Source organism: Histoplasma capsulatum (assembly GCF_000150115.1).
Source record: "Histoplasma capsulatum G186AR genomic scaffold supercont2.16, whole genome shotgun sequence".
NCBI lineage: Eukaryota > Fungi > Ascomycota > Eurotiomycetes > Onygenales > Ajellomycetaceae > Histoplasma > Histoplasma capsulatum.
The window spans coordinates 151,747-174,747 of record NW_025544816.1 but is presented as its reverse complement, the minus strand read 5'-3'; the positions used below and the strand labels follow the sequence as shown (position 1 = coordinate 174,747).

Sequence of the window (23,001 nt, the reverse complement as noted above, 5' to 3'; positions counted from 1 at the left end):
ACGACTCCAGATGAGTTCATGGAGCATGCATGCATATGAGGCCTGCAACATGTGCGACGCCTTCCCCGTCTTTGTGCTTTTGGCTTCCCGTTTGCTCTATTGAACTCTTGTTAGTAAAAATGGCCCAGCCATAAGGACATTCTGTGGGAATCCGATCAAGATGAAAATGAAACGGCACATATGTTCAGCATTGAGATGAGAAGATACAGAGGACAAGAGAGGAGTTATCAATCACTATAAATAAATAACCACCACCTTGACTTGGAGTATCGCAGACATACTAGATATCGAGCACTCACCTATTGCGCTAGAAACAGGCATACAGGAGCTAAAGGAGCTGCCATTCGCCTTCCACACCGCACAGAGTTATCTCACTGTCTGTCTATCTCACTGTCATTGATATTCCTGCGTCAAAAATACCCGGCCTGCATCCGGCCTGCTGAGTCAGCCACCCGGTCTTGGCGGCCAAACATCGCCAGCTTCCAATCCCAACAACAACCACAACCACAACCACAACCACAACCACAATCCACAATCCACAGTGCAATTGCTCTCCTCCCCTCTTGTCCGCCCCCGCCCGTCCTCTGTCGCTGCGGATATCTTGTCTCTATTGTGTTGGTGCCCCTCCGCTCCCTTCCTGTCAACCCTCGAGTAGTCATGTTCCGCCCCGTGATCCCTCGTCTTGCCGCTGGCCGGACAGTTACCCGACCATTCCCACAATCACAAATATCGCCCGCCTCAGCTCCCCTCTCCGGTACCTATATCCTTAGATATTCCAGAAGAGGCTATGCTACGAGCTCAGGTGAGGAGACCTCTATCAGCGTTGTCAATTGCGCAGCAGCAGTCCATGAAAATCAACCGCTGACATCATCATGCTCATGGCCTTCTCAATTACAGATGAACATGATGTGGTTATAATAGGCGGCGGTGTTGCTGGTTATGTAGCTGCGATAAAAGCTGGCCAGGAGGGTCTAAAGGTATTGATTCCCCAGTGGATTTATGATTCGTGTTGAAACTGATTTCCTCTTCTTTTTTCACCTCGTTTTTTCTTTTTTTTCCCTCTGCATATCGAGTCCTCGCTTACCATCGGGTAGACTGTTTGCATCGAGAAACGAGGGAAATTGGGCGGTACATGTTTGAACGTCGGATGTATCCCATCGAAGTCCCTTCTGAATAACTCTCACCTCTACCACCAAATCCTCCACGATACCAAAAAGCGTGGCATCGAAGTCGGAGATGTCAAGCTCAACCTCGAACAGATGATGAAGGCCAAGGAGTCCTCCGTCGACTCGCTTACAAAAGGCATTGAGTTCCTGCTTAAGAAAAACAAGGTCGACTATGTTAAGGGAGTCGGCTCATTCGTCGACCAGAACACTGTCAAGGTTGATCTGCTCGATGGCGGCGAGCAGGTTTTCAAGGGCAAGAATATCATCGTCGCTACTGGCAGTGAATCTACTCCGTTCCCTGGCTTGACTGTCGACGAGAAGCGCATCATCACAAGCACTGGAGCTCTATCACTAACACAAGTACCGAAGAAGATGGTTGTCATTGGTGGTGGAATCATTGGTCTGGAAATGGTATTGTCAAACCCCTCCCACTTCTCCGGGACTCGTGCGCTGGTTGGACTAAAGCGCACTGACACATAAATTAGGCCTCTGTATGGTCCCGATTGGGCGCAGAAGTTACCGTCGTCGAATTCTTAGGCCAAATCGGTGGCCCAGGAATGGATGCTGAGATCGCCAAGCAAGCCCAGAAGATCCTGGGGAGACAGGGTATCAAATTCCTTGTCAACACAAAAGTCACCTCCGGCGACCCCAGCGGCAAAAACGTCGTTCTGAATGTTGAAGCCGCAAAGGGCGGCAAAGAACAAACCCTGGAGGCTGACGTTGTGTTGGTCGCCATTGGCCGCAGACCGTACACAGAGGGTCTGGGCCTGGAGAAAGTGGGTCTCGAAGTCGACGAGAAGGGTCGTGTGGTCATCGACCAGGAGTACCGGACAAAAGCCCAGCACATCCGCGTCGTCGGGGACTGCACATTCGGGCCCATGCTCGCACACAAGGCTGAAGAGGAAGCCGTCGCGGCCGTCGAGTACATCAAGAAGGGCTACGGCCACGTCAACTACGCTGCCATCCCCAGCGTCATGTACACGCATCCCGAAGTAGCCTGGGTAGGCCAAAATGAAGCCGACGTCAAAGCCGCCGGCATCAAGTACCGCGTCGGCACGTTCCCGTTCAGCGCCAACTCACGCGCCAAGACCAACCTGGAAACCGAGGGCCAGGTCAAGTTCATCGCAGACGCGGAGACGGATCGGATCCTGGGCGTGCATATCATCGGCGCCTGCGCGGGTGAGATGATTGCGGAGGCCACACTGGCTATCGAGTACGGCGCTAGCTGTGAAGATGTAGCGCGGACATGCCATGCGCACCCGACGCTTTCGGAGGCTTTCAAGGAGGCGGCTATGGCTACCTATTCGAAGGCTATTCACTTTTAGAGAGAAGAGAAAGAGGATGAGTTCTTGGTTCTTTCAGCTTTTGCCCTTTTACCTTGTCTTGTCTTTGCTTACACTTCCATACAAGGAATAAGAAAATTTTCCCGCTAAAATCGCATAAAATACCTCCCACCTGTATATGCAAATATCCCCGCCCTACGCTGATGTCAAATGTACCCTACCCCACCCAACTAACCTATGTATCTTGCTGCCGAATACACTGCGTTTTTGTTTCTGTCCGTTGGGAATGATTCTCCGAGTATTATTTTATATTTTATTTTGATTTTTTTTTTTTTATTTTTTCCTGTAAAATTTTTGTATGTGATAACAAACCTTTCCTTTTAAATCTATACTTTTGCTGCATTTGATACATGGCCATATTCATATAAACATCTATATACAAAATAAAATCTGGACCAGAAACAGCAACTCCTCATACAGCTTTTATTTGTTCCCCCATGGGCGTGAGTTACAGAAAATGAGCTGGAGCAATGTTGGTTTGCATTGGAGACATAAAGCCCAAATCTGGAAGTGTGAAAAAGCACGAACATCATCCCAAGGCCAAGGCAGATAGTTATGTATTGTTTGGATGTAAATTTTTCGCAATGACTTCAATAAATCATCCGCCGCACGCAGAAGCTTCTAATAATAAAACCCCCATAGCTATATCTCAAATCCCCTAAACGCCAACAGGAGGATCAAAGGAAGAAGCGAAAATCGGTGGTGGGAAAAGGAGGGAAACATGATACTACATTGTCACCCTAACCTAGCGCAGGTACACTACGTGCATCCAGCACGAACCCCGACGACGTAACAATCCGCTCCGCATAAGTCACACCAGGCGCACAAGGCTGTATCCAGTCTTCTAGCACAGCCATAAACACATCGCAGACGGCCTTGACCGCTTCGTCACGCAAGTTGGAGCAGCTTTCGATATAGACTGTCAAAAATTCACTTACGTTAGCCAGCCCATCCCTTTCATATCGTACCGTAGTGGACCTTTATGATATGAGGTACACCACGAACAAAGCCAGCAGCACAGGGGAGCATTGAGAAATTAACAGGACAGAACACAGCGTACGTACTCTTAATCTTCGGCTCCGTCCCGGACCCGCGTAATGTGAATCGAATCCCTCGCTCTGACCACACAGTCACCATCTGACTATTTGGATCAGCGGGTAGCTGCATGCCACCACCCTCACCACCAGCGCCAGAATCAAATCCAAACGTCACATCCCGCCAGCGCAATATGGGCAAACGCCCCACCATCCCCAACCGCTCCTGCACGCCCCCCTCCCCCAACCCCTTCTCCGCAACCTTCTCACGAACGCCCTCAAACAACTTCCGCGTAACCGCCACATCCGGCGACACGAAATACGTGTTCAAATTCTCAAAATACCCGTACCGCCCGTACAGCTGCTTCAGCTTTTCGTACGGTGTCAGCCCCTCGTTGACACGCCAGTGCGGCTCGGCTGCGGCGACGAAGACCATGGCGGCCGTTAGGCCATCTTTGTCATAGCTGATGGCGGGGAACATGTAGCCAAGGGCCTCTTCAAAGCCGAAGGGGACGGTGTAACCGTCACTGCTGTTCTTGTTCTGGTCGTCCTCACCGCTGGGTATGCGAGATTCGAGACGTCTGGCGACGTTGCCAAGCCATTTGAAGCCAGTGAGTGTTTCTTGAGCGTGGATGGATTCGGCGCGGGCGATTTTGGAGAGCATGCTTGTTGATACGGCGGTGGTGAGCATTGCTATCTTCTTTTGCGCATGTGGGGGTTTATTGGCTGTTTGTGAGTGTATAGTGTCCAGCATATAGGAGGCGAGGAGGATGCCGAGTTGGTCGCCGGTGAATTTTATCCAGTTGCCGCTGGTAGGAGGTGTTAAATACGGAAAATAATGGAAATAGGAGATAGGGAGTCAATAGATTGGTGAGAATATATTGAACGTACTTTACTTTCTCCGCCACAGAGAGTCTATCCGCATCCGGATCATTGGCGATGATCAGATCGTGACCCACAGCATCAGCGGTTTTCATGGCGAGATCTAAGGCGCCGCTTTCTTCTGGGTTTGGGAAGGCGACGGTTGGAAAGTCAGGGTCCGGTTCTTGCTGTTCGGCGACGACGGTTATTAAATCCTTCATCCCCAGCTGCTCACATAGCCGGGACATTAGGGAATGTCCAACGCCGTGTAATGGTGTATAGACGAAGGGTCTTGGAGGGCCCGATGACAGTTTTATGGAATTCTATGAGGGCTTTTGTTAAAGGTTGACAGAGGAAGGATATGAAAATGTGGAATGCCACGTACAATGAACCGAGTGACAGAGTCACAGTACATTTTCGCCGTATCCTTGTAGTAATCCAACGCTAGGTGTTTACTTTCATCCATTGCGTCCCAAGCGTTCGACCAAGGCTCCAGATTTTGTTCGATCAGATCCGCGATCTCCGCGTCCATGGGCGAATTTATCTGGCAACCGTTCGATGCGTATCTATACTCCCAGTTAGCAACCAATTACACATCTCGTGGGTATTCAAAAAAGGAGTATACAGAAAATTTCTAACACTTTATATCCTAACAATCCAGCACGCATATCAGTACTGCGTCATTCCTGACAACGTCAAGTAAGGATATCAACAAACCATTATCTCTTGCGGGGTTCTATAAACATATCCCGTCAGCAAAAGTACCTCGTCAACTCCTCACCCCAACCAGGAGACACTCACATGACTAGCCGTGACCATAACCCCCCACGCCTCCCGATTCTTCAACACGCCAAAGGGTACAAGCGGCGTTGGCCCAGCACTCCGATACCACAACACCCGAATCCCTTCAGCAGCAAACGCATTCGCAGCCAGCATGGCAAATTTCTTCGAGTTATGCCGTGCGTCGCGGCCAATTATCACCGAAGGCTGCGAGTGCTCCTGCTCCTGCGATTGTTGATGCGACCGTCTGATAAATTTGGCAAGGCCCTGTGAGGCTTGGATGACGGTGAGGGCATTCATCGATGAGAATCCGGCTTGCATACGGCCGCGCAGCCCAGCGGTACCGAATTCGATGCCTATGCATGTAAGTACAGAAGTAAAAATTTGCATGGGCGCTGGAAGATTTTCATTCATTGAAGTATTCGCCAACGCATTGCCCCAAAATACGAAATTAAAAATTAACGAAACATCGATATAAAGAGTAAATGTGGACATACGTTTCCGCAAGCGTTTCTCCAACTCATCTTCATTCTTCTCGTCGCGCAGTCTGATGATTTCGGCGCGAGTTTCAGGGTCCTAAATACGGTTATAACCCGTCAACCCACAACATAGAACGAGGCGTCGATTGAGAATATCCAGCAGAAATTACAATCAATAGGTGGCCAGTTTGTAGGGAGTGGCGGGGATGTCAAGGTGCGGGTTGATAACTGCCCAGGCCCAATCGGAATTAAAACGTACATGGTCCCAATCCAACCATTGATGGACTAGATCTGATAGCGGTACCTGCCTTTTCGCGTTAATAGGAGCTGGAGCATGTTATATCATGTTCGAACGACTTACTGCGGAGGAATCGTCCATTTAAAGATTAGATAGAGTTCTTGATTAAATATAATTAATCAATATTTTACGATAGACTTCAGATAGACACGAGAGCGTTTTTCTAACTGTGGTCGAAGTTAATTGCCTTTTATAACTAAACAACAGGACAATCCATGCAAATAGCTAGTTATAGCATCATAGCATCATCTCAAGCATGGGGTAGACATGGAAGTAATCGAATCAATGTTTGTTGAGGTTGGTCATGATAAGGGTGGGGTTCTTGCGCCACAGCCTGGTTTGTTGTCGGAGTTTAGCTTTGTTAGGCTTGCCCGATTGGCGTCATCGCTGGCGGTGCTCCGATCGGTTGGAACGCAGTTAGCTATGTGACGCTGAAATATTACTGATCCGATCAACATACAAGAAAGTGAGGGCTTTCCGCGTACAATTTGTGATTTAACCGTTGAGAAGAGTTTGACCACTCGTCCATCAAACGCATGCATATTTAATGCTTGCGGAAGCTGTTTTAATGTAACTGACAAGTAGTCAAAGAGGATGCGTGCTTTTAGACACATGAAGTTCCTGCGAGGACAACAGTCTCGTTTCTTCTATAAACGTTTATTAGCGATTTCAATTGCCTAGAAATGCATTAGGGAAGTGGCTAACTAGAGCGTTCAATATAACTAACCGTTGCAGTGCTGAATCAATTACTCAATGTCATTCCGCCTTGTGGAAAATAGGGATCACTGGGTTCTGATGGCTCTCTGGCCTCAACACCGCCCAGAATCACCGCAGCATTGGACACGGAGGAGCAGAGACAGGGAGAAGATGTATGTCGACGTCGTTTGCTGTCGTGAGAAGGAAGTCAGAAGCCAAAAGGGGTGGGTTTGACAGTGCATCACATGATTCTCCAGCCTTCAGCCTCCAACGTCCAAATCTCCAACATCCAACATTCCACTCCGCACGCTCCTCCGTTGATTCCTGGTCTGCGTTCCCCAATGGTGTCCGCCATTGCTGTCGCTCGCTTTGCCCTTCGTTATTTGCGCAGTGAAACCGGGATCCCCTTCTTCTGGAGCTCTTAGCCACCATTCATTCGGCGTCAGTCTGCTCCAGTCCTGTAACTATGGGCCCGCCGGCGAGCCCAAAACACTCAGCTCGTGGCAGACAAGACCGAATCCTCTCCCGGCGGGAGATCGAGGGCCTTATTGCAGATGGAAAGCACATCATCATTCTGGATGGGATGGTCCTCAAGGTGGATGCTTGGATCCCATTCCATCCTGGCGGATATAAATCTATCATGCATATGGTTGGGAGAGATGCTACGGATGAAGTTACGGCGTACGGTTATATAACCATTCCCCTTGCTTTGTTCCTTATTGTAAAATAAAATTGGGATTATTGGCTGTGGAAACTGACACTGGTTTAGTCTACATTCCCTTGAAGCTCGCCAGCGGATGAATTCGTATAAGATCGGCCGCATCGAAGGCCGCTGGATGAATTTCCTGCCCCCTATCCAGGGTGGGAAATTTCGCCCGTACAACAAGGATGGGCCCCATGCATCCTCCGATGAAGTTGGCGAGGATGATTCCTCGGAGCAGGGCCTCTCGGATCCTCCCTCGCCAATATTCGAACCCATTGAGAACACATCCAGACGCAGAGGGCCGGCATCCTCTGTCTCTTCTGTATCATCCGAATCTCCCAACTCCTCTCCTGATCCGAAACCAAACTCGAGGCCTCGTTTCCTAGATGCTCGCACCCGAGAGGAAATGCTTGTGGATCTGGCGAAATACCCACCCCTTGATGCCAAAACCCAGGATTTCATCGTCCAGAAATACCGCTCTCTCCACGACCAAATCAAAGCAGACGGCTTATATGACTGTGACTACTTTGCATACCTAATAGAATCAGTCCGCTATAGTCTCCTTGGAGGCTTGTTTCTTTATTTCCTCTGGCGTGGCTGGTACGCAACCTCCGCCGCGTTTCTCGGGGCCTTATGGCACCAGCTAGTTTTCACCGTCCATGACGCCGGTCACCTAGGCATAACCCACAGCTTCCACGTAGACACTGTCATCGGCATTCTCATCGCAGATTACATCGGTGGCCTAAGCATCGGGTGGTGGAAGCGCAACCACAACGTCCACCACATCGTCACCAACTCCCCCGAACACGACCCGGACATCGAACACATGCCCTTCTTTGCCATCTCTCACCGCTTTTTCGACAGTCTCCGCTCAACCTACTACGACCGCATAATGACCTACGACATCTTCTCCAAATTCCTCGTCCGCTACCAACACTTCCTCTACTACCCCATCCTGGTCTTCGGTCGCTTCAATCTCTACCGCCTGAGCTGGGAATACCTGCTAAGCGGCCAAGCACCGCGCAAGGGCGCCGCATGGTGGCACCGCTGGTTCGAGATAGTCGGCCACGTCGTCTTCTGGACCTGGTTCGGCTACGGTGTCCTCTACCGTAGCATCCCCGACTGGCCCAACCGACTCCTCTTCATCTTCATCAGCCACGCTATCACCATGCCCCTGCATGTGCAAATCACTCTTTCACACTTCGCCATGTCCACCGCCGACCTGGGCGTGAACGAGTCGTTCGCTCAAAAAATGTTGCGCACAACGATGGACGTGGACTGCCCGCAGTGGCTAGATTTCTTCCACGGCGGCCTCCAGTTCCAGGCCATCCATCACCTGTTCCCGCGCATGCCTAGGCATAACCTGCGCAAGGCGCAGAAGCTTGTTATGCAGTTTTGCAGAGAGGTTGAGATCCCCTATGCGATTTTTACCTTCCTGGATGGGAATAAGGAGGTTATTGGCCGGCTGGGGGAAGTGGCGGCGCAGGCGAGGTTGTTGGCTGAGTGTCAGAAAAGCATCGTTGCGGAGCAGGGGCTACATGCCCATGTTCATTAGCGCTTTAGTCGCTAGTTAATTCTTTCTGATACGATTTGGTGATATCTCTGAGCTTCTGCTTTTGGGCTGTGGAGGTTGAGTTTTCCTGTTGATCGTTCAATTTCGTTATGGTTGTAATTTCCAGTCAGCGTACGGGGTTTTCTTTTTCCGTTTTTTGTTTATGCTATAATATCTCTTTGTTCGTTGTTGCTCTGGGTTTGTCTTTTTCGCCCTTGTTGCTGTTCTTAAGGCGTGCTGCGTGCATTGCACATGTTACATACCCCTGTTCGCGCACATACATTAGAAGCTCCATTAGATGTTGGGTTGTTGCCGACGAGATATCCATACACACATGTATAGATACGACGCGGCGATTACATATATAACTTCATTCAGATTGACATACCGCCACAAATAGACCACATATACCCGCAATCTACCTATCGCATCAAAAAATTCCAATTCATATCCCTCCCCTCGCAATCTTTCTTGCTCTCTGATCTCGCCGATTGTGGTTTGCTCGACTACCTTTATTTGCATCCTTCCGCCGCCTCGCCATCGCAGTCTCCCGCTCCCCAGAAGGGCCCGCCACATTCCCACCGCTACCACTATCACCACCACCTCTACCATGCCCAATCCCTCTCCTTCCCCGTCCTCTCCCACTTCCCCCACGGCCCCTTCCACCACCATCCGGCTCCTCCTCCGCCTCCCCTTCCGTCCCCGTCCCCGTCCCCGACTCCCACTGACGTCTCCTATATGCCGTCGCCGGCAACTCCGGCTGCCGATTCACACCCCCACCGCCAGCGCCAAGCATAAAACTCCGCTCCATCCGCGCCAGCCGCCTCGGGTCGCGCGCCAACATCACCGCCCACCCCTCAATTGCCTCATCGGTCATCCCCGTCGCCTCGCGCAACTTCGCACGCGGCGCTGAGCGGCGCGTACCGGAGTCGCGGGCGAAGAGGGCAGGCGTCGCTGTGTAGTGGGTGTAGAGCGTTTGGTCGATGGGGTCCGCGTGTGCATGTGCAGCGGCCTCGGCGTCGGCGTCGATGTCGGCACCTGGAACGACAGCGTCGACGGTGCCGCCCACGTCGGCCATGTCGTATGTGTCGTCGCGCTCGTCGTCGTCGGAGTCAAAGGCGGCGAGTGCGGAGAGGATGGCGGCTTTGTTTGCCTTTGTGGGCCCTTCGGCGAGGAGGTCGTCGGCAGTTTGGTGCTGGCTTGCGCGGCCGTAGTGGAGGGATTTGGCCGCGGTGGTGTGGCGGGTTAGGTCTGCGTTGTCGAAGATATTTTTGCGCTGTGGGATGGTGGATTGTGGTGGAGGTTGTAGTGGGGATGGGGATAGGGAGGGAGACAGAGGCGGTGTGGGTTTGGGTGCTAGGTGGTCGTGAGAGGCTGGGGTTCCACGGGGTTGTTGAAGCTCTTCTGAAAGATTGAGGTCTCGGAGCTGAGGAGCTAGAGAATCCTCGAGAAGATGTGAGATGACCGTTTCGACGTTGTCGTCGTAATAGTCAAGGAGTTTGGCAATATATCCGGTCCCCAGGTGCGGGAAAAGATCTTGGACTTGAGTTATTAGAGCCATTTTATGAATGTGGATATCCAGGGAATGGCCGTGATCGCTGGTGTGGGCGTGAAGCCCGAGTCCGTCATCCGCACGACCCTTCCCTTTATCTTTTCTCCTTTTGACACGTTGGTACCGGCTGTGTAAGGCGGCACATTCAGTTTGATATGCGCGCAGCGAAGAAACGAGATTCTGCCCTCTTTTCTGGCTGGCGCCAACAAACAGTGCTCCCATCTTTCCTAGTAAATTGGTACTGCATATTATATCTGACAATAATGTTGGGTCCCTCTTCGTTCCCTTCGCATCCACTCTAGCGGCCGATTTCAGACTAAATAGCTGATCCAGGAGTAAAGACGTCGCGGGGGGGTCTACTTTCAGCAGTGACGCAAAACCCACGTAGGCATTAGCCACAATAGTCTTCTTAAGATTTTCGAGATTTCCGTTCATGCTGCAATGATTTTTATACGCATCAAACAGCGTATCAATGTAATCTGAGCCAGTCATTAGAAGTAGACCGGCCTTGGGAACCGCCAATGCCAGGAAGGTGAGCGATCGCAGATATTTTTCTGCCCTCGCAGTGGTTTCCGCAACCATAGAAGCAGTTGATAGATCACTCATTACCAGCGCTTTCCCTTTCTCGATACTGACACTAAGAGACTGTGATTCTTGATCCCATAACTGAGCCAAGAGTGTCCTCGTCGCCGGGCTAGAAATATACCCCCGGCAAAATAATGCAAGGAATTCCCAATCCAGAAGCTCAGAAGGCGGCGGATGAACCTCTAGCATCAGCCTCCTTGTAAGGAGAAAACATAGTCGTCTTAGGGTTTTCAATTTTGTATCGGCACCAAGACCATCCCCTATTACCGCTTCCTGGAGGAAAGAAGCTAGGAATCTGCGCGATGAGTCATCTTTGGCAACTGACGATTGAAACACGTCTTTGGGTATCTCCAAACGTAACTCAAGCAGAGCTATCCAGGCGTCTAGACATGCGCCCCATTCCTCACTGTGGAGGAGGCTTCGGACAGTTGCAGGGGGGAATGGGGCCAGCGGGGGAAGTGGAGTGTGCTCCATGGTGCAATTGTATGCATTTCCTTGCTCCTCCTTTCTTTGGCAACGATGCGTCCGTGTCTGCCAGGCACACGCAGAAAAGAGGAGAAAGGAGATCCCCCAAGGGAGGGAATAAAATAAGTATCTCGTGCAATCCCGTCTCTATTGCTGTGGCCGCAAATATAAAATCGGGAGTTGAGAACGATAGGAGATTAGTCAGCACGGGCACCCTTATCTAAGCGAACGCCAAGACTTCCGCCCACAATCGCCCGCTTATCAAAAATCCATCCCAAGTTCTGTTTCGGCGAACAACTTCTCACGGTCAAACACAAATCCTTTCCCCACGAAGCATCAGCCTTTCATCACCTTACCGAACTTCCATTGTTCAGGTCTTGATTGGCATCCCGCCGATAAGTCACCGTACGTCAATTGCCTCCCGACCTTCCTCCAGTATCCCAACAGACGCCCCAAGTCGACACACAAGCTAACATGTAACAATGATATAGAATTCATCACCATGTCGTTCCAAAAGCCCGAGAAGGACTTCGGCGAAGGCCCCGTACGTGTTCCCATCTCTATTCCCGTGTGCGATATATACCTCCATTTTTGTCATTTGATTCACAACCCTGCGTCTTTTCAAATTAGCACTCTGCAAACGCACCAAACTAACGCCGTGATGGCCACAACAGAAAATCCACAAGATCCGCATCACCCTTACCTCGCGCAAGGTCGCCTCGCTCGAGAAAGTGTGCCAGGAGCTCATTGACCGCGCACGCAGCAAATCGCTCAATGTTAAAGGCCCAGTCAGACTCCCCACCAAGACCCTGAAGATCTCCACCCGCAAGACCCCCAACGGCGAGGGAAGCAAGACCTGGGATATGTACGAGATGCGCATCCACAAGCGATTGATTGAGTGAGTTGCATTTCCTTTATGCATTGGCTGGTGTTTGTTATTTTTTCTCTTTTTTTCCAAAGCTGTAGGAAATTCGTGAACCAGGAACGTAATAGAAGGGCTGACGAATGCGGTTTTTCGAAAACAGTCTGCACGCCCCTACCGAGACCGTTAAGCAGATCATCATCAACATCGAGGCTGGTGTTGAGGTTGAGGTTACCATTGCCGCATAGAAGCAGTTTTTCCTCCTCATGCGGCTTCTTCTCTATCCCGTAAAAGGGATGGCGAATTGACTGGTTGATGCGCGTGGATTACCGGGGGTACGATATGCTGCGGGTTAAAAAATATTTTTGTTACCAGGTATCTTTTCTCGGAAGGGATGCGGGTTCTGGTATAAAAAGAATAAAGCTAGGACGACATTTACTGACTGTCTGGATCCGAGAATATTCACTATTCACTTGGGCGAACGGAGGTGGAGTGCGTCTGTTGCTCTCAATGTATATACACAACCCTGGTAATCCGGAATGGAAGAGAACGGAAAGAAAAGCGATCAAATATGAAAATTACATGCTTCCCGGATAGTATTTTTTTCATTCTTGGTTCTGCATCACGGATGCTTTCGTAATATCTGATGATCTGGAGAACCCAGTCAGATATATTGAAAACGGCAGGGAACTCCCCAGTTCATCCAAATTAACGCCATAGCAATCACCCGCATCTATAAACTATTCACCGGATATTGAGTACATAAATCCACGTCTATCTACAGTCAATAATTTGGCAAGTGAGGAAGAAGCAAAAAGGTATCCAACAGACCCGAACAAAAGAATCAATACATGAACAGGAAGTGGGGAATCGCAAAACCCATCACGCCCTTTCAACCAGTAGAAAAGCCGTCCCAAAATTAAAATTAAATACACAATCCTACAAAAAAACCCATCCCCTCCTCCAATTTACAAATCAAACCCACACCACTCCACCCTAGGAGGCACGTCCGGCACTTTCACTTTCATGTTGGACGCCTCTCCACCCCCAATGCCAAACCCCCCATGCTCCCTCACAAACCTATAAATCGCCTCGGTCTCCGCCGTATACTCCTCTGTCTTTGCCTCTGCATCCCTCAGCGTCTCCGGCTTTGGAGGGCCATCGGGGAAATATATACGCACAAAGGTCCCCGCGTCATTCGGATGCTGGTAGCAAGGTTCGTTGTCAATGTATTTTACTGCCTGGCCCTTCCAGGAAAGGAGGCGATTGGTTCCTGGGTCGCGTCGGGTTTCGCCGTGGAGGACTGGGAAGGGGTTGAGGTGTGGTTTGGCTTTTTGGGGGAGTGTGGCGGTGGTGGAGGTGGGTGGAGGTGCTGTGGAGAACGGACTTTGTTGGTTTGTGGGCTGGACAGGGGTTTTCGAGGCGAAGGGGGAAAGGGAAGGTTGGCCGGCTGTGGATGCATTCTGAGATTGGGGTGTACTGAAGGGATTTGGTGTCTGTTGCTGCGTCTGCGGCTGCTGGTGCGGTTGGCCGAATGGATTTTGTTGTGGTGGCTGTGGTTGACCGAATGGCTGGCCAAATGGGTTGGGTTGCTGTTGCTGGTTCGGCTGTTTGATCTGCGCGAAAGGGGAAGAGCCTGTATTTGAGTTGCCGAAAGGATTGGCCTGCGTTTGTGTAGCCTGCGAAAATGGTGACTGGGCGAAAGGTGGTGGACCGGCAGGTTGCCCAAAGGGGTTGGGTTGTGCAGCGGCTCCCACGGTTGAGGGTTGGCCGAAGGGGGTAGGTTGACCAAATGAAGGCTTTCCGAATGTCGATTGCTGGCTGAATGGTGAAGGGGTTGCTGTCGACGGTCCCGTTGAAGCCTGTGCAAAAGGCGAAGACTGGCCGAAAGGCGTTGGTGAAGGGCCTGTTTTCCCTTCAATGATATCAATACGGTTTGGATGAGTGTTCTCGCCCTGTATGATATATCTGACCGCCCCTTCTATATCGTTAAGGATGGTTTGTATCTGGGCTTCTGTTTCAGCGTAGAGCTTCATTGCATCCTGCACTACCTGCTGGGCGTTTCCAGCTGCGGCGGCGGCATAATGTAACGCACGCATCTCTTCAAAACTCTGTTCCCGCTGAGGGCCTCCGAAGAGCTGTACGGGCGCATTCTTGCCTGGCCCGTAGCAGGTAAATATCCATTGCGGCCTACCCTTCCCGGGGGTAAGATCAGTTCTTATGTCATCGGGATTCAGCCCATACCTATATTTCGTAGCCGTCAGTAATTACTAGACGAACTATGGATTAGGCTGTGATATCATTGGAGGAACTCACTTGTTGTCCTTGATGATGTCTTTGGATCCACCTAAATCAACAATGATGTTAACATCGGGCATCTCCATGCTCCAAGTCCCACGTTGATGTAGATGTAGGTTGATATGCTGTGCTGTGGCTGCTAGAGCAGCTTGAAGCAGCCACGCAGCAATAATGAAGAAGGATCAAAACGAAAGAACAAATACGACGAAACATAACTCTCAGGGGTATTGGAGACAAAGGGATATCTCTTCTCCCTAAGAATTGACAATTGACAATCTCCCGCCCGACCAGGATTGAACCATGTCATCTTGGGCATCAACACTACCAAACATCCAACATCCCAGCTATGAGAGCCCAACGACATAGGCCAATATGATTTCCCATCAAAACGAGAAAGTCATCATAACAAAAGTGTTTCGTACCTCCAAATGCGCCGCTGCCACTGGCAGCACCCGCAAAACCTCCCCCAGCCAACACGCCAAACCGGTTTCCCCCTCCTCCAAATGGGGATGCGGACTGGGCTCCTGGGTGCTCATTCTTGCATCGATCTGATTATGTGGAGAATTAGCAATCGATGTCAGGCCGAGATAAAGAATAACACACCTACCGCCAAACTTGCATCGGCCCTGTTGGTAGAAGATGCAGACGGGCATAGCTTTCTTGCTCTGTCTATATCGCGGTCGCCACTGCTAAATATTTTCTGATAGGCGATTATGTTGCTCTATTTTCCCAGTGTTCCCTTCGTATAGCACCTGATTAAAGACTCTTTGCGTCTTTTGCGGAAATGGAAGCTTCACTATAGAGATCAAATCGAGGCGCGTCGAGTTTGCTCACTGTGGCGAAGTGAGTAACATAACTAGCCCAAAGATCTAAATTCTTCACGTTTTATTTATGTGTCGCACTCGGGGAGAGCAAATATGTGTATCAAAGCGCGTAGATGAAACTTATGAGATATATGAAAATTTTCTTCAAACATGATTCAAAATCACAGGAGACAGTCGCAACTGTGAGAGAATGCGATTGATTATCAAATTGTTGGCTCCGGTCAGGCCCACTAAAGTGCGGATTACCACTCACTAGTCTGAACATATTTATTGATATATTATCGCCTTGTAAGAACAATTCATCTATGAAAATCATTTTACTCCGTACAATTGATGATATTGCCTCTGGGATTATGACGATGCTAATCAGCTCGGCCGTTTTGTGCTAACTAAACATGAGAAGCAATGCAAATTGGTCACCGATTGGCGAGAGATTCAAACCAATATCGGACATTTAAATATTTGAAACTCCTTCTCGGCATAAAATATATATCAATCCCACCCTTTGCGCCGCTGAAATGCTAGGCTAAATATACAGCCACCAGTCATAACGTACCCTATCACCGTCTATCACCACCAACAAATGCCCCGACCGCCGCAGACCCCCCAAGCGCCGACGAGCTCATGCTCAAATTCTTCTTCAAATCATCCCAATTTAACCCCTCAATCTTCCTCCCCCCTAGCGCCTCCAAACCTCCTGCACTTAAATCCTGCAACCGCCCTGTCGCCACCCGGCGCATCATGACTGTATCCTTTGCCCCCGGTAAATGCCTCGCCTTCCCTGTCAACAGACAGTCCTCGAACCATCTTTCCTCCTCCGCATTGAATGGGAGATTGATAAGTTCCACTGCGCTCTTAGCACGGGTTTCGCCAGGTTTAGTAGCGGACAGAACGAAGACAATGAGTTGTTCGAGAAGGTCACGGTGGGAGGATGGGGAAGGTTGTTTGCGGCTGAAATAGAACGATTCTGTGATGTGGGTACGACAGAGAAGGGCGAAATACGCGTTTAGCGCTTTCGGTGTAGCAAGGGGCGGGGACACGGTAAGATAGTACGCTGTTGCGAGGCTGTCGTCATAATTTTCGTTGGGGAGTTGCTGGCTTTGCTGCTGCGCATGTTTTGGTTGGGTCGCGAGGACGTAGAGAATTTCGTCGGGGAAGGTGGGGAGTAGGCATGGCTCTGTTAAGTATTCTAGAGCTCTCTATATTATGAAATAATTAGCAATTAGGAGGTATCGTAAGCTGGATAAAGCCGGTCCTGATGGAATGCGACGAACCTTATACTCCAGTCTATCTAGGTGCCACAGGCCGTCGATGAATAATCTGTATTTCTCTGGTAGATAGCATCGCCGTGCGAACTGCAAACTGGAATCGCCACCGTTTGTGCTTCGGAGATCTCTGAGAATGTAATATATCAACGCCTGCTTGTGGTGGTTTGGTGAGGACGAAGAGACGATTTGCGAGTAGAGCGCGCGGAGGGCTTGGTTGGTTCTTGGGGGATACACTCGCGAAGCTGCGCCATAAAATATTAGAATATGTAACAGCGCAATTCTCAGGAAGCTGTTAGTTACCGGCATCAATATTAAGAGCTTTGAGGAGCCTGTCAACAAAGAGGATGTTCTCGAGAGCTCGTCTGTTGGCGATGATAAGGTCAACCGTTTTTGAGTCGTAGCTGGAATCGCGCTTGAAATAGAACGTGGCGTCGAACTCCTCCCAGGGCGCCATATTGGATATTGGATTATACCAGTATCAGTGTATACAGTCGTATTCTCCGATTCTCATTCCTCGTCCCAATCCAAGGTGAAGCTCCAAATCAAATAAAATAAACGACCTTTTTGGCCAAGATCGTATTATATAATCGAATCGCAGATCGTTTCCTGATTGAGTTAAATGTAAACATCAACACGAACGAGCCGCACGAACATCAAACATCCAACTTCAACTTCAGAACGACGACGACGACGACAATCATACATATATATACACACTAACCACAGAATCACCAGACACCATTTGCCATCTACCACATGCTACAATGACATCCGTGTCCGGTTCCAGGCCCTCACGGCGCGCTGCTGCTGCCCGCAAGAATTTTATCGTCGAAAGCTCGGAAGACGAAGCTGCCTCTACTGGACGTGCCACCCCCGCCCTATCAAGTCATGACGAGCAAGAACAGGAAGATGAGGAGGAGTTCACACCGGTTCCAAAGCGACCAGCTGCGAAGGGACCCGCGAGAAGGCGAACCACTGCCAATCTCTCGTCCGAAACCCCACAAACAGTTCGACAGGACAAAAGCAAACGAACACGGCGACCGAGAACAGGAGATGATATCGAACAGTCACAGCTTTTCGACATGGTAGATGAGTCCACGCTGCTAGCAGAAAACCCAGAGACACCATCCAAGAGGCCGACCGCATCTAGAAAACGCAGGATCCCCTCGCAGCAGCACCAAAGGCGCGAAAGCCGTATGTCATCTTCCGCATCTGCCCTGTCGTCCCTTCCAACTCCTGAATCTTCAGCTTCTCCAGAGCCCCAGCCATGCCCGCCCTCCCGCCGCCAGAGCGTTGCGCCATTAGCAGACATCACCGAGACTACTGTCAACGAGGCTACGCCAAGGCCTCAACCAGAGCAGGAAAGGTCTACAATCGAAATGATAAACCCCATGTCCACGACCCTAGAAAAGCCAATGGATATAGTTCTCAAGTCTCGATCGCTTGCTGTACCTACGGTTGAAGAGCCATCCGCGCCTAAGCCTCGAATGGTGATCACACACCTTGTGATGACGAATTTTAAGAGCTATGCGGGGCGCCAGGTCGTGGGGCCGTTTCACGTTTCTTTCTCCTCAGTCGTGGGCCCGAATGGATCTGGAAAGTCTAACGTTATCGACTCACTTCTTTTTGTCTTTGGCTTCAGAGCGAGCAAGATGCGGCAGGGAAAGATCTCTGCTCTTATACACAATTCTGCGAATTTTCCCGACCTCCAATTTTGCGAGGTTGAGGTGCACTTCCAGGAAATTTTGGATCTCCCCGACGGAGGACATGAAATTGTGCCGGAGTCACAGCTTATTGTATCCCGGAGAGCGTTCAAAAATAATTCCAGCAAATACTACATGAACAAAAAGGAGACTAATTTCACCACAGTTACGGGGTTTTTGAAAGACCGGGGAATCGATCTTGATCATAAGCGGTTTCTGATTCTACAGGGAGAGGTTGAGTCCATTGCTCAAATGAAACCGAAAGCTGCCAGTGAACATGATGATGGTCTGCTGGAGTACTTGGAGGATATCATTGGGACTTCTAAGTATAAGACTCCTATTGAAGAGGCTGCTGCTGAAGTGGAAGCTTTGAATGAAGTGTGTCTTGAGAAAAACAACCGCGTTCAGCATGTGGAAAAAGAAAAGCACAGTCTTGAGGATAAGAAGAACAAAGCGATCGCCTACATTAAAGATGAAAATGAACTGGCTGAGAAACAGTCGGCTCTCTATCAGATCTACATCGACGAATGCAACGACAATACGCGCGTGACCGAAGAGGCGATACTGCAAATGCAAGAATTGCTGAATATGGAGTTGGAGAACCACCAAGGCAGCGAAGATGCCATCAAACAACTCCAGCGATCCCACAAACGGGGCGCAAAGGAGTATGAAGCTATGGAGAAAGCCACGCAGGCGATGGTTAAAGAGATGGCTAAGTATGATAAGGAATCAGTGAAATTTGAAGAAAAACGCAAGTTTTTGCTAGGGAAGCAGAAGAAGCTTGAAAAAGCCATGCAATCAAGCCGTCTGGCTGGCTCCGAGTGTGCAAGTCTGGTTGAGAAACACACAGACGATATTGAGAGGAAGACTGCTGAAATCGCAGAGTTAGAGAAAGAAATGAAGCACGAGGAGAAGGAGCTTGCGGCTATTCGAGAAGGACTTAAGGGTAAGACACAGGGACTTTCGGACCAAATCGCTGTTAAGCAGAAGTCACTTGAGCCTTGGAATGAAAAAATCAATGAAAAACAATCCGCCGTTGCCGTCGCACAGAGTGAGCTTGATATTCTGCGGGAAAAGCGTAATGCAGGCGCCGTCGCCATGGACGAAGCAAACGCGAAGATCCAGTCTATTAAGGCTACCATATCCAGCAAAACAGCTGACCTGGAAACTCGCCGAGCGGAAAAGACAGAACTTGAAAATGAAGCCACTCTCCTTGAAACTGAATTAAAAAAATTCGGACAAAAGGAACCAGAGATTCGGTCGAGGATATCTAGCGCTCGCCAAAAAGCGGACGAAGCTCGTGCGAGCCTTGCCAGTACTCAAAACCAGGGCAACGTGCTTGCAGGCTTGATGCGGTTGAAGGAATCCGGGCGTATTGAAGGATTCCATGGAAGACTTGGCAATTTGGGGACTATCGATGAACAGTATGATGTCGCCATTTCAACTGCCTGCCCAGCCCTTGAGAACCTGGTGGTGGATTCCGTTGAAGTGGGTCAACAATGTATCGACTACCTGCGCAAGAATAACCTAGGAAGAGCGAACTTCATCCTCCTCGACCGACTACCTCAGAGAGATATGTCCTCCGTCTTTACACCAGATAGTGTGCCACGATTATTCGATCTTGTCAAACCCATAGACCCCAAGTTTCGACCAGCCTTTTACAGTGTTTTACAAAATACGCTTGTCGCAAAGGACCTTGAACATGCTAACAAAATCGCCTACGGCCCGAGAAGATGGCGTGTTGTTACATTGGACGGACAGCTTATCGATGTATCTGGGACTATGAGTGGTGGCGGCACCCGTGTTGCCAGGGGTGGCATGTCCTCAAAGCCTGTTGCCGAAGTCTCGAAGGAGCAGGTCATGAAACTCGAGGCTGATCGTGATGAGATTGAAAGGAAGTTCCAAGCCTTCCAAGACAAACAGCGGCAGATAGAAACGTCAATAAAGGCGAAGAGAGATGAAATCCCGAAACTGGAGACAACGATTCAGAGGATCCAACTTGAGATTGAGAGTTCAAACAAGAATTTGGCGGATGCGCAGCGACGTGTTCAGGAATTGTCGGCAGAACATAAGCCTTCGAAGAGCGATGATTCCAGATCCGCCGCTCTTGAAAAACACATCTCGTCCTTAGAAAAGGAAATTGAGAAGCTTCATACAGAGACTGCGGGAGTTGAAGAGGAAATCCAAGCCCTCCAAAACAAGATTATGGAGATTGGTGGTGTCAGGCTCCGGGGTCAAAAGGCTAAAGTTGATGGTCTCAAGGAACAGATCGATCTTCTCACGGAGGACGTGTCAAATGCTGAAGTTTCCAAGTCTAAAAACGAGAAGTTGCGCATCAAGCATGAAAAGTCTCGTGCCGATGCGGAGGGTGAACTTGAGCAGGTGAAAAAAGACCTTGAGAAATTGAATCAGGACATTGAGAGTCAGGAAAATGATGTCTATGGGACGAAGCAGAAGACAGAGGAGGCTCAAGAGGTTAGTTGGATGCGTCCGGGTTGAGGGAAACATAACTTTTGCTAACTTTTTCGTAGGCTTTGGAAACCAAAAAAGAGGAGCTCGCCACATTAAAAGCGGAGCTGGATAAGAAGGTAGCTGAACTGAATGAAACGCGTGCTTCTGAAATCGAAATGAAGAACAAACTAGAGGAGAATCAAAAGGTTCTTGCCGAAAATCAAAAACGCTGTCGATACTGGGAAGAAAAGCTAGCCAAGCTATCTCTTCAAAATATCAGCGACCTAGGCGAAGAGCAGGAAGCTCAAAGCCTCCCAATATACACCAAGGATGAACTCACCGATATGAGCAAAGAATCGCTCAAAGCCGTCATCGCTGCTCTGGAGGAAAAGACCCAGAACGCCTCCGTTGACCTCTCCGTCCTGGGCGAATACCGCCGCCGCGTCGCTGAGCACGAGTCCCGCTCTGCCGACCTGGCCACTGCACTAGAAAGCCGTGACAATGCAAAGTCACGCCTTGATACTCTCCGCTCTCTCCGCCTAACAGGCTTTATGGAGGGATTCAGCACCATCTCGCTCCGGCTAAAGGAGATGTACCAAATGATTACGATGGGTGGTAATGCTGAGCTGGAGCTTGTGGATTCTCTTGATCCTTTCTCGGAAGGCATTTTGTTCTCAGTCATGCCACCTAAGAAGAGCTGGAAGAACATTGGTAATTTGTCCGGGGGGGAGAAAACGTTATCGAGTCTTGCGCTTGTGTTTGCGTTACATCATTACCGACCGACACCGTTGTACGTCATGGATGAGATTGATGCGGCGTTAGATTTTAGGAATGTAAGTTTGAAGCCGGAGAGTGTAGATGGATAATCTGTGCAGTTTACTTATTGATTTTATTCCTGTTGTCCAGGTCTCTATCGTCGCCTCATATATCAAAGAGCGAACGAAGAATGCTCAATTCATTGTTATCTCGTTGCGAAATAATATGGTATGTGTTGCTTCCCTTTCCTTTCTCCCTTCTTCTTATACCTTAAGCTTCTTGTCCCGTTGTTCCCGGAAATCTTTCTAATGCGCAAAACCCTTTAATCTAGTTCGAACTTGCATCTCGACTAGTCGGCGTCTATAAGGTTAACCACATGACCAAGAGCGTTACCGTTGAGAATAAGGATTATATCGCTCTGGCTAATTAGATAGGCGAGAAGTCTGTGGGGCCTAGCGTAAATTGTCAAGAATTTTATTTTTCATAAGGGATTTTTGCACATATGCCATATTTTTTGGTAGCTTATGGTTTGCGGTTGCGGTTGGGGTTGCATTGGCCGGATATGAATATATTTATGTTATGGGAAGAGGCAGGGTTTCCTTTGTCGTTCGAGCTTTTGGAATTGGAATACTTGGTCAGGGTGGACTTTCTATCTCCTTGCTTTGACGATGTCCCATTTTACTCTTTGTCTTGCGGACATAGTATGCTTGTTTACTTAGGCGTTTGGAGTGGTTGTTTTCAATATTGTTTTGTCTGTGATGGTATAAATAATGCTGCACCACCGTACACACCAAATGATTGATTGATATGCGGATGTTTTCTTTATTTCTTATACGGTGTTGTATTTTCTCTTCTTTCATTTGTTCGAAGTCAGTTCTGGCAAACATATATCCCTGATCAGAAACCCTTTTCAATTGACATCCCCTTGGTGTCCGAATCGATCGGATCGTCCTTTCGTCTTTGCCATTATCCAAAAAGGATTTTGTTTAAATAAACCTGTTTGTTAACATTCATTTGTGGAAGCTGTATATGCTACCTCTGCCAGGGAAGCAAGGTGAGCTGCAAGTTTTTGTTTGGAATCCAAATCTTATTTATCTTCCACACACGCGGACAAGGGCATGCCGATGGAACTTTGTATGGCTGTTCAGGCAGAGAGATTTACGAATGGGCGAAAATCGTTCGTGAGTGGCAACAGGCGATGCGAAATTCAGTTAACTGCTTCCGCTTGTTCACGTTGTGGAGTTGAGCTTGTTGGATGGCGAAATTGGTGGATGCGAAACATCTTAATATCCTAGCCGCTAATTTGGTGGGGGGGGGGGGGGGGG

General features: G+C 49.4%; 8 protein-coding genes across 8 annotated transcripts; 4 read left to right on the top strand and 4 right to left on the bottom strand.

The window, feature by feature from the left end:
* Nucleotides 1–522: 522 nt before the first annotated feature.
* On the top strand, nucleotides 523–2,908 carry HCBG_08516 (dihydrolipoamide dehydrogenase; the record flags this gene model as incomplete). Its single annotated transcript, XM_045435565.1, has 4 exons — nucleotides 523–802; nucleotides 898–977; nucleotides 1,095–1,577; nucleotides 1,652–2,908. The coding sequence occupies 4 exons, from the start codon at nucleotides 658–660 to the stop codon at nucleotides 2,489–2,491; spliced, it is 1,548 nt and encodes a 515-aa protein (XP_045283665.1).
* Nucleotides 1,880–6,830, bottom strand: HCBG_08515 (phosphoglucomutase; the record flags this gene model as incomplete). The annotated part of the gene is made up of 12 exons (XM_045435564.1): nucleotides 1,880–3,428; nucleotides 3,574–4,352; nucleotides 4,435–4,727; nucleotides 4,790–4,970; nucleotides 5,044–5,053; nucleotides 5,122–5,140; nucleotides 5,206–5,540; nucleotides 5,682–5,760; nucleotides 5,923–5,967; nucleotides 6,025–6,348; nucleotides 6,447–6,608; nucleotides 6,689–6,830. 10 exons carry the CDS (start codon nucleotides 6,040–6,042, stop codon nucleotides 3,250–3,252), a joined length of 1,938 nt encoding a protein of 645 aa, XP_045283664.1.
* A 293-nt stretch (nucleotides 6,831–7,123) lies between these two features.
* Nucleotides 7,124–8,915, top strand: HCBG_08514 (fatty acid desaturase; the record flags this gene model as incomplete). Its single annotated transcript, XM_045435563.1, has 2 exons — nucleotides 7,124–7,338; nucleotides 7,427–8,915. 2 exons carry the CDS (start codon nucleotides 7,124–7,126, stop codon nucleotides 8,913–8,915), a joined length of 1,704 nt encoding a protein of 567 aa, XP_045283663.1.
* A 442-nt stretch (nucleotides 8,916–9,357) lies between these two features.
* On the bottom strand, nucleotides 9,358–11,523 carry HCBG_08513 (uncharacterized protein; the record flags this gene model as incomplete). Its single annotated transcript, XM_045435562.1, has 1 exon — nucleotides 9,358–11,523. One exon carries the CDS (start codon nucleotides 11,521–11,523, stop codon nucleotides 9,358–9,360), a length of 2,166 nt encoding a protein of 721 aa, XP_045283662.1.
* Nucleotides 11,524–12,005: 482 nt separating this feature from the next.
* On the top strand, nucleotides 12,006–13,136 carry HCBG_08512 (40S ribosomal protein S20; the record flags this gene model as incomplete). Its single annotated transcript, XM_045435561.1, has 3 exons — nucleotides 12,006–12,058; nucleotides 12,189–12,412; nucleotides 12,540–13,136. 3 exons carry the CDS (start codon nucleotides 12,017–12,019, stop codon nucleotides 12,622–12,624), a joined length of 351 nt encoding a protein of 116 aa, XP_045283661.1.
* HCBG_08511 (CCCH zinc finger domain-containing protein) lies at nucleotides 12,982–15,636 on the bottom strand (the record flags this gene model as incomplete). Its single annotated transcript, XM_045435560.1, has 5 exons — nucleotides 12,982–13,116; nucleotides 13,372–14,620; nucleotides 14,693–14,723; nucleotides 15,097–15,222; nucleotides 15,282–15,636. 5 exons carry the CDS (start codon nucleotides 15,325–15,327, stop codon nucleotides 12,982–12,984), a joined length of 1,587 nt encoding a protein of 528 aa, XP_045283660.1.
* Nucleotides 15,637–16,058: 422 nt separating this feature from the next.
* Nucleotides 16,059–17,220, bottom strand: HCBG_08510 (uncharacterized protein; the record flags this gene model as incomplete). The annotated part of the gene is made up of 3 exons (XM_045435559.1): nucleotides 16,059–16,697; nucleotides 16,773–17,008; nucleotides 17,067–17,220. 3 exons carry the CDS (start codon nucleotides 17,218–17,220, stop codon nucleotides 16,059–16,061), a joined length of 1,029 nt encoding a protein of 342 aa, XP_045283659.1.
* Nucleotides 17,221–17,530: 310 nt separating this feature from the next.
* Nucleotides 17,531–22,490, top strand: HCBG_08509 (condensin subunit; the record flags this gene model as incomplete). The annotated part of the gene is made up of 4 exons (XM_045435558.1): nucleotides 17,531–20,944; nucleotides 21,001–21,753; nucleotides 21,827–21,904; nucleotides 22,008–22,490. The coding sequence occupies 4 exons, from the start codon at nucleotides 17,531–17,533 to the stop codon at nucleotides 22,104–22,106; spliced, it is 4,344 nt and encodes a 1,447-aa protein (XP_045283658.1).
* Nucleotides 22,491–23,001: the final 511 nt, after the last annotated feature.